This window comes from Trichosurus vulpecula, chromosome 1 (assembly GCF_011100635.1).
Source record: "Trichosurus vulpecula isolate mTriVul1 chromosome 1, mTriVul1.pri, whole genome shotgun sequence".
NCBI classification, from domain to species: domain Eukaryota; kingdom Metazoa; phylum Chordata; class Mammalia; order Diprotodontia; family Phalangeridae; genus Trichosurus; species Trichosurus vulpecula.
This window is the reverse complement of record NC_050573.1, coordinates 236486701-236496640: the sequence shown is the minus strand read 5'-3', so window position 1 is coordinate 236496640 and position 9940 is coordinate 236486701. Positions and strand designations below refer to the sequence as shown.

At 39.6% G+C, this 9940-nt stretch overlaps 2 protein-coding genes across 2 annotated transcripts; both read left to right on the top strand.

Moving 5' to 3' along the window:
• Positions 1-2535: 2535 nt before the first annotated feature.
• LOC118833510 (UPF0711 protein C18orf21 homolog) lies at positions 2536-3509 on the top strand. The gene is given in 2 exon segments (XM_036740871.1): positions 2536-2804; positions 2807-3509. Coding segments are annotated over 2 exon segments (666 nt in total). The 5' UTR covers positions 2536-2548; the 3' UTR covers positions 3217-3509.
• A 5098-nt stretch (positions 3510-8607) lies between these two features.
• Positions 8608-9030, top strand: LOC118834512 (multifunctional methyltransferase subunit TRM112-like protein). The gene has a single exon (XM_036741956.1). The coding sequence runs from the start codon at positions 8608-8610 to the stop codon at positions 9004-9006; it is 399 nt and encodes a 132-aa protein (XP_036597851.1). The 3' UTR covers positions 9007-9030.
• Positions 9031-9940: the final 910 nt, after the last annotated feature.

The following is a 9940-nucleotide window of genomic DNA, read 5'->3' as shown; positions in this document are numbered from 1 at the left end:
ATCTCAGAATAATGTTTTTAAATGCATATGTGATAGCAGTAATGTGTCCACTGATTTATTACAATGCTCCATGTTATGGTACTGCAGTAGGGTCTTAATGCATATGCAACCAGTGATTCAATCTCTCATTTAGGCCTGGTAGATACCCCATTTCTCTTTGGTTTTGGTTCACTCACTTTAATCTACTCTCACACTAACAATTCTAAATTCCCAGGGACAGACCATCACTACCTCATGCTTACATTCAAACTCTTTCAGGGTCCTAATGAGCTAAAAGCAATGAAAGCTAATCCTTAATGCCTAAAGTATTCACTCAGCACCCCTTCCCCCACTACCCACCAAATGGGCAGGGATACACTAACCAATCCATGAGCTTGCAATGGAATTCAACTCTACCCACCCACTCCCATGCTGAGGAAAACTAGCTTGCTCTGGCTGGGATAGCAGTGAGGCAGAACTCTGCTGCAACTGAACTCAGCCAGTCAACTGAGATATAGAGGAAACTGAGGCAAGATACATGTTATATGGTTGTGTGGTACTCCATTAATTCTGAGAGAAAGAGCCCAGCGTCCAACTAGAGCCTGTTCTGTCCCCTCCAAAAGTCACTTGGGGAAAAGACTAAGGACAGTGAAACAAGAAATGCCCAGGATGGAAAGACATGGAGACAGCTTTGAGGTCAACCCTCAAGAGAAAAAACAATCAAAGGAGAAGGAATCAGAAAGTAAGTAATAGGGGAATATGAGTGGAATAAAATTAGCAAAAATCTCAAAAGGAAGAAAATTCAATCAAAGACCTTAATCATAAGCAGATAAATCAACAGGGAAGATATTAATAACAAAAGAGAATGTGCCCTCCAGCTCAGCTAAAAGAATACAGACATCTATAAATAAACATTTCAAGATAAATGAAAATTAATCAGTAATGGATGAGGCAAAGGACTCTAAGGATTCCCAAAAGAGCACAGAAAGGCAGAAGGATGTTCCTAAGTAGTTTAAAAAGAGAAATAAATATTGCAAAAGCTGAATTTATGGTCTGCAGAGCAAAAATCATTGTCAAAACAGAAAAAACTTGAATCCACAGTGGCAAGTATCATCAAAGAAACAAAAAGTAAAATAACTGATTGAAAATGAAAATACACAGAAGTGTAAAACAATTAGGAATAAGAAAAACAAAAAATATTAATGCCCCCAAACCCTCCATGATCTCCATACAAGCAAAACAAAGGCAGGTTGCATTGGAGACAACATAAAGCTTTTAGGTCTCCCAGAAGAACATAAGTCAAAAAACCTGGTAAGATATAAAATAAGGGGGGGCGGAGCCAAGATGGCAGCTGGTAAGCAGGGAATAATGTGAGCTCCCTACGGAGACCCTCCAAAAACTTATAAAAAATGGCTCTGAACCAATTCTAGAATGGCAGAACCCACAAAACAGCAGAGGGAAGCAGGGCTCCAGCCCAGGACAGCCTGGATGGTCTCTGGGTGAGGTCTATCCCACACGGAGCTCAGAGCTGGGAGCTGGGAGCTGGGAACGGAGTGGAGCAGAGCCCAGCCTGAGCGGCGTGGACCATCCAGACCAGAAGCCGGGCAGAGGGGGCCCTAGCGCCCTGATTGAGTGAGCTGCGGTAGTTACGAGACTTCTCAACCCACAAACACCAAAGACTGCGGAGAAGGTTAGTGGGAAAAGCTGCGGGAGTGGAAAGAGTTCTCGGTTTGGCTTCCAGCCCCGGGGGCAGCGGAGGTGGGGCAGCTACAGCTGTTGTTACTTCTGGCTCCAGGCCCACCTGATGGGAGGAATTAAGTGGCGGATCAGAGCAGGAGTGCACAGCCTGCCGAAGATCTAAGCCCAGTTTGGGTTGGGGTTCTTGGGGAAGGAGCAGTGCTGGTGTGGCAGAGCTGGCACCTCCCCCTCAAACGTGGAACATAGAACTCTGTAATCTACAAGCAGTCATACCCCACTGAAAAACTCAAGGGTCAAGTTAGTTGGTTGGGAATATGGCCAGGCAGCGAAAACGCACCCAGGTTCAGTCTCAGACTTTGGATTCTTTCTTTGGTGACAAAGAAGACCAAAACATACAGACAGAAGAAATTAATAAAGTCAAAGAGCCTACAACAGAAACCTCCAAGAAAAACAGGAACTGGTCCCAGGCCATGGAAGAGCTCAAAAAGGAGTTGGAAAAGCAAGTTAGAGAAGTAGAGGAAAAATTGGGAAGAGAAATGAGAAGGATGCAAGAAAACCATGAAAAACAAGTCAATGACTTGCTAAAGGAGACCCAAAAAAATACTGAAAAATACACTGAAGAAAACAACACCTTAAAAAACAGACTAACTCAAATGGCAAAAGAGCTCCAAAAAGCCAATGAGGAGAAGAATGCCTTGAAAGGCAGAATTAGCCAAATGGAAAAGGAGGTCCAAAAGACCACTGAAGAAAATACTACTTTAAAAATTAGATTGGAGAGTGCGTAGAGGGTGATTTGATTTCCTTTCACTCTCTGGCCGGCGTGGAGTTTGTTTTGCGCTTGTCCGTGGAGGCGGCGGAGGCGACGGCAGTAATGAAGAATAAGCATTTCCTCAGAATGGCTGCTGAGAAGCTTATGGAAGCCTGCCCGGGCCAGGCCCGGTATCTTCTCTGGGAGTACACTGCCTCACAGGATGAAAAGTCTGTTTCAGAAGGCCAATGTCCATATTGCTACCAGTTCCTGGTGCTGGATAAATACAGAGTTCGCCTCAAGCCCAAGCCAAAACTAACACCAAAAGTAAAGAAACTTCTTAATCGGGAATCAAAAAATTGTAGACTCACTTTTAAGAAACAAAGATTCTTAAAAAGTACTGGGAGTCCAAAAGTATTCTGTTGGTTACCTGCAAAGCATGCAACAAAACAGTGAGGTATAATGGTGAAAGCAGACGCTACCTGGCAGAAATGAAAAATAATCTTAGCACCCCCAAGATCAAACCTGGCATGAAGACACCGGATATAAAAGCTTCAGGATCTACAAAGAAAAAGAAGAAATCCTTCAGTAGTAATAAATCTGGTTCCAAAGACAATAGTCCAGCATTGATTTTCAGAACACCTACATCTGGACAGTCAACATCCGGTTCCTCCTCAAAGAGTCTCAGCAAAATGAAGCATCATTTATCTCAGCTGAAAATGATGCTTAATAGTGAAGAAAGCCAAAAGACCCCATCAAAGGATTTCAGAAATTTCTTGTCCTTACTTTAAACAGTGAATTTGGTGATGGACATTAATAGTTGTTGACATTGGAGCAGTTGCAGAGGGGGGGGGTCTGCTTTGTCCTCACAGCAGCAAACAATTCTCTTTGACATCCTTTTCAGTACTCTTTAACTGATATTTCTGGAGTGCCTGGCACATAGTAAGAACTTAATAAATACCTACTGAGTTGTGCTTGGCCTCCCTGGGAAGGATAATACCATGGGAATGCATAGCTGACATGACATATGAAGTCACATTCCAGCTTTAATGTGTTATATATTTAACATGGGGTAAGGTTGGAGGCATTTAGTAAAATTGTGATATCATATCAAAAAAAAAATTAGATTGGAGCAAGTGGAAGCTAGTGACTTTATGAGAAATCAGGATATTATAAAACAGAACCAAAGGAACGAAAAAATGGAAGACAATGTGAAATATCTCCTTGGAAAAACCACTGACCTGGAAAATAGATCCAGGAGAGATCATTTAAAAATTATTGGACTACCTGAAAGCCATGATCAAAAAAAGAGCCTAGATACCATCTTTCAAGAAATTATCAAGGAGAACTGCCCTGATATTCTAGAGCCACAGGGCAAAATAGAAATTGAAAGAATCCATCGATCACCTCCTCAAATAGATCCCAAAAAGAAATCTCCTAGGAATATTGTTGCCAAATTCCAGAGCTCCCAGATCAAGGAGAAAATACTGCAAGCAGCCAGAAAGAAACAATTTGAGTATTGTGGAAACCCAATCAGAATAACCCAAGATCTGGCAGCTTCTACATTAAGAGATCGAAGGGCTTGGAATGTGATATTCCAGAGGTCAATGGAGCTAGGATTAAAACCTAGAATCACCTACCCAGCAAAACTGAATATCATGTTCCAAGGCAAAATATGGAATTTCAATAAAATAGAGGACTTTCAAGCTTTCTCAGTGAAAAGACCAGAACTGAATAGAAAATTTGACTTTCAAACACAAGAATCAAGAGAAGCATGAAAAGGTAATCAAGAAACGGAAATTGCAAGGGACTTACTAAAGTTGAACTGTTTTGTTTACATTCCTACATGGAAAGATGATGTGTATGATTCATGAGACCTCAGTATTAGGGTAGTTGAAGGGAATATGCATATATATATGTTTATGTATATATATATAAGTGAATGTGTCTGTATGTATGTATCTATGTGTATATGTATGCATGTGTATGTATGTATATATATGTGTGTGTGTTTATATATATATATACATATATATATGTAAAAGAGAGAGAGCAGACACAGGATGAGTTGAAGATGAAGGGAAGATAGCTAAAAGAAATAAAATGAAATTAAGGGATGAGAGAGCAACATACTGAGAGAGGGAGATAGGGAGAGATAGAATGGGGTGGATTATCTCGCATAAAGGTGGCAAGAGGAAGCAGTTCTGTGGGAGGAGGGGAGAGGGCAGGTGAGGGGGGAATGAGTGAACCTTGCTGTCATCAGATTTGGCCTGAGGAGGGAATACCATACATACTCAGTTGGGTATCTTACCCCACAGGAAAGAAGAGGGAGGAAGATAAAAAAAAAATAAAAGGCAGGGGGGATGATGGAGGGGAGGGCAGATGGGGGTGGAGGTAATCAAAACAAACACTTTGGAAAGGGGACAGGGTCAAGGGAGAAAATTCAATAAAGCGGGATGGGTTGGGAAGGAGCAAAATGTAGTTAGCCTTTCACAACATGAGTATTGTGGAAGGGTTATACATAATGATACATGCGTGGCCTAGGTTGAAGTGCTTGACTTCTTAGGGATGGTGGGTGGGAAGGGAAGAGGGGAGAGAATTTGGAACTCAAAGTTTTAAAAACAGATGTTCAAAAACAACAAAAAAAAGTTTTTGCATGCAACTAAAAAATAAGATACACAGGCAATGGTGCGTAGAAATTTATCTTGCCCTACAAGAAAGGAAGGGAAAAGGGGATGAGAGGGGAGGGGGGTGATAGAGGGGAGGGCTGACTGGGGAACAGGGCAACCAGAATATATGCCATTTTGGAGTGGGGGGGAGGGTAGAAATGGGGAGAAAATTTGTAATTCAAACTGTTGTGAAAATCAATGCTGAAAACCAAATATGTTTAAATAAGTAAATTTAAATAAAAAAAAAGAATCTCAAAAAAAAAAAGATATAAAATAAGAAAACTGCCCAGAACTTCTGAACATAGAAAACAAAGTACAAATTGAAAGAAACCACAGATCACATCCAGAAAAACAACAACAACCCTTTGTTGCATATTTCAATGCACATCGTGGTTTAGACAAATATTCTCAGTGACAACAAATTCTGTAAAAGAGCAGGAGAAAGACCTTAAAATATAAAGGAAAGGAAATTCTAATAACACAAGACTATTCTGCATCCACTAGTAACAGCAGGAAGGAATGGAAGGATGTGTTCCAAAGAGCAAAGGAGCTCCAGATTAAACTCAATGTGATGTACAATGCACATCTGAGCCTAACAATTAAAGAAAAAGATGAGTATTCAATACAAAAGTAGTGTTCATGGTATTCCTAGAAAAATAGCCAGACTTAAACAAATTGTTTTCAAACACTCCAGACAATAGAAATGCAAGAAGGGTAAACAAATTCAGCAACCAAAGACAACAACAAAAAAGCATCATAGAGACCATTAAGAGACTTCTTTCTAAAAGTACACAGGGAGACAAGGGTGAAAGCAGAAGGCAAATAGGAGTGATGGTGGAGAAACAGGTCTAAACCTCATGGCATTCCACCTACAGATGAATCAACATTTTTGTGGCACCAATTATAGAACAGAAAAGCACTTAAAAGGAATGAGGAAATGAAGTAAAGGTGGAGACATATGATATACCCTAATTAAACAAAAAGTTAACAATACTCTCTCAGAAAAGAGATTCTACAGAAAAATGAACAAGATGGCAAAGGGATGGATTGAAAAGAAATGGTGAAATCCTGCGTTAGCAGTGGGATAGGGACTAGAGATAACCTATAAAGGGCATTGTTTAGTCAATCAGTAAACAAGCATTTGTTAATTGCTTACTATGTGCCAGACACTATGCTAAGCACTGTGAATACAGATACAAGCAAAAAGAAAAGTAGTTTTTGTCCTCAAGGAGCTTAAGTTCTAAAGGAGAAGATAATACATAAAACAAAGCTGAAAAGTGGTGGAAGGGAATGACTTGATGGAGCACAGTAAAGAAAGTCCAAAGTGCAGCCTGAAGAGGAATGAAACAAGATTGGCCTGGGTGCCCTCCTTAAATGGAGTTTCTGGGAGAAGCCATCCAATCAGAGGGAGAGGCTGCAGAGGTGGAGGGTATCTTTGATGTGTAGATTCCAGGGTTGAAGTGTACCTCCAAGATGAAGAAGTTTCTGGGGATATGGTAGAGAAAATAGAGTGCAGCATAGAGAAAAATGAGAGATTGGGACCTTAAAATGGATACAATTTATAGGGACTGCTTTTCTTTTTTAAAAAATTAGTTAATATTTTTTAGTTTACAACACTCAGTTCCACAAGTTTTTGAATTCCGAATTTTTTCCCCCTCCCTCTCCTCTCCCTCCTCACTCCTCCACAAGGCGGCATGTAATCTGATATAAGTTCTACATATACCTTCACCTTAAACTTATTTCCCCAATAATCAAGTTGTAAAGACAAATTAAAACCAATGAAATGAACCATGAGGAAGATGAAACAAAACCAAAAGTAAAATAAAGTAAAAAAAAAAAAATAGAGAGAACAAATAGTTTGCCTCAGTCTGCATTCAGACTCTGTAATTCTTTCTCTGGTTGTGGATAGCCTTTTCCATCATGAGCCTTTTGGAGTTGTCTTAGAACCTTGCATTGTTGAGAAGAGTCAAGTCTATCAAAGTTAGTCATCACAGAAGCAATGTGTCTGTGGTTGTGTACAATGTTCTCCTGCTTCTGCTTTCTGCACTTATCATCAGATCATATAAGTCTCTCCAGGTTCTTATGAAGTCCACCCACTCCTCATTTCTTATAGCACTATTGTAGGGATCTGCTTTTTCAAAGAGGCCCATTCATCCTGCCTCAGGAGAAGTTGAATCAGAGCTACTGGGAACAACTGATGCCGGAGTGGGAGGGCATGGATCCAGGGAGATTTCATGGCAAATGGGGGGAAAATGGTCATAGTTTGGAAAGCAAAGATTAATGATGAACTGCACAATCGTGGACATAGAAAAATCCCTACAATGGGGCAATATTCTCTCTCATGGGAAGGAATTGGTATTTTCAAGGGTAAGGCACCTGAAAAGGGGGTCTAGGGACAATATTTATAAGGTGATAACATGTAAACTATTTAGAAGATTGAACCCCAAAAATGTATCTTAGAAGCTGTTATTCTATGGGGAATATAGAAATTAAACAAGGACTAGGTATAAAGATTACATATCAAAAAAATGAAAGTTTAGAATAGGCAGAATGTTAAGATAAAGAAGAGAAAAGAGGGAAAAAACCTTTTTTTAGAATAGGTCACAGAAAGTTAAAATGTGAACAAAACATATTGAAGAAGAGGAAAAGAAGGGAAATTTTACTTGACTACTTAACTGGGGAGGGGGAAGAAGAAAGAAATATTTAAATAAAAAGAAGACGAAACTAATAAGTTAAAAAAATTCTAAAAAACTGAGAGGAAAGGATAACAAACAGAAGAGGTAGACTTGAGGGTGAGGGGAAAAGAGCCAATGGGAATAGGATTACCTTAAAACAGATTAAGCTAAAATAAATGAAGAGACAAAGTATTGTTTTTACAGAAGAAGAGGAAAAATCTTGGAGAAAATGGAGAAAATTGAAACTTAACTCAGATAGCTTTAAATATAAATGGATTAAACAATCCAATAAAATGAAAATAAGTGATAGATTACGTAATAACATGAAATTCCACAATCTATTGCTTACAAGAAATATACCTAAAAAACCAAGACATGCAGAACATACAAATGAGGGACTAGAAAAAAAAAATTACTACACATCAGGTGAATACAAAAAAGCAGGAGTTGCAGTCATGTTATCAGACAAAAGCAAAAATAAACATTCACAGCATAAAGAGACAAACAAGAAAACAAACTATATTATACTAAGAGGTATCATATACAACAAGCCAATATCACTATTAAACTCATATGCTCCAAGTACCTTAGCATCCACATTCATAAGGAAAAATAAATTATAAGAAAACAGACAGGAATACCCTAATGTCAAGAGATTTCAATGTCCCTTTCTCAGTTTTGGATAAATCTAGCAAAAAGATAAACAAAAGGAAAGTACAGAATTGAACAAATTACTGAAGAGACTAAAGATCAAAGATATCTTCTAAATGGGATAGTATCTTCTATATGGGATAAAGAATATACATGTTTTTAAGATCTACATGGAACTTTTATAAAAATGGCAGAAGAGGCCAGGATGAAGCTGCTGACCCACAACTTGCTGAGCTCCCACGTGCGTGGGGTGGGGCCCCGGGGCTTCCCTCTGCCCATCCAGGCCACCGAGATCCGCGTGAGCCCCATGGACTTCAACCCGGACTTTGTGACGCGCATGATCCCCAAGATGGAGTGGACGGCACTGGTGGAAGCGGCCGAGAGCCTGGGCCACCTGTCTGAGCTGCCCCGACAGCTGGCGGAGGGCTACGAGAAGGACGAAGAGTTCCTGAGGAAGGTGCACCACGTGCTGCTAGAGGTGGAGGTGGTCGAGGGCACTCTGCAGTGCCTGGAGTCCGGACGCCTGTTCCCCATCAGCCGAGGGATCCCCAACATGCTGCTGAGTGAGGAAGAGGCCGCGTCCTAGGCCCAGGACCCACGCCCCCTCCCACCTTGCTTGCCCTTTTGTTTCTCCAGGCCGAGCTGTTCCATCATCCCGGCACCTCCGGCCCCCAGACCACACAGAGCCCTGGGGGGTGGTATCATCGCTGTTATATTTTTTTTTTTCCTCATTAAAGGTTCAAAACTGAAAAAAAAAATAAAAAAATAAAAATAAAAAAAATAAAAATGGCAGAAATAATAAACATCTTTTATGGATCATGATGCAATAAAAATAGTAATCACTTCAGGGAGCACAATTAAATAATAAAAGATTTAGAATATCAAGGGAAATGATGAAAAGAGATAGGGATGAAAGGAGAATAGCATTTCTAGACCACCAACTATATTGTAAAACAGCAGTCATCAAAATTATCTGGTCTTGGTTAAATAATAAAGAGGTAGATCAATGGAACAGTCTGGACTATGGAGAATCAGAAACAATGGAACTTAATTCCCCAGTGTTTGAAGAACTGGAAAACATATATTATTTAGGAAAGAGCACCCTATTTGATAATAATTGCTGGGAAAAACTGGAAAGCAGTCTGGCAGAAAATGTACTGAGACCAACATGTTACACCATACTACATAATGAATTCTAAATACATATGACCTTAATATTAAAGATTATAGCATAAAAAATTAATTAGAAGCAGATCATACACCTTTCAAAGCTATGGGTAGGAGATATATATTCTTAACCAACAAAGGATAGAGGCAATTACAGAAGACAAAAGAGATAACTTTGATTATATGAAACCAAAAACTTCTGTACGGACAACATTAATGCACCTAGGATAAGAAGGGAAACAGTAAAGGCGGGGTGGGGTAGGGAATCTTTGTATCAAATTTCTCAGATAAAAGTTAATATTCAACATATATAAACAATTAACATACATATATATTGAGTAAAACATTTTTGT

Coding starts and splice junctions, on each gene's coding strand:
- LOC118834512 (XM_036741956.1), top strand. CDS start 8,608: ATGGCAGAAGAGGCCAGGATGAAGCTGCTGACCCACAACTTGCTGAGC.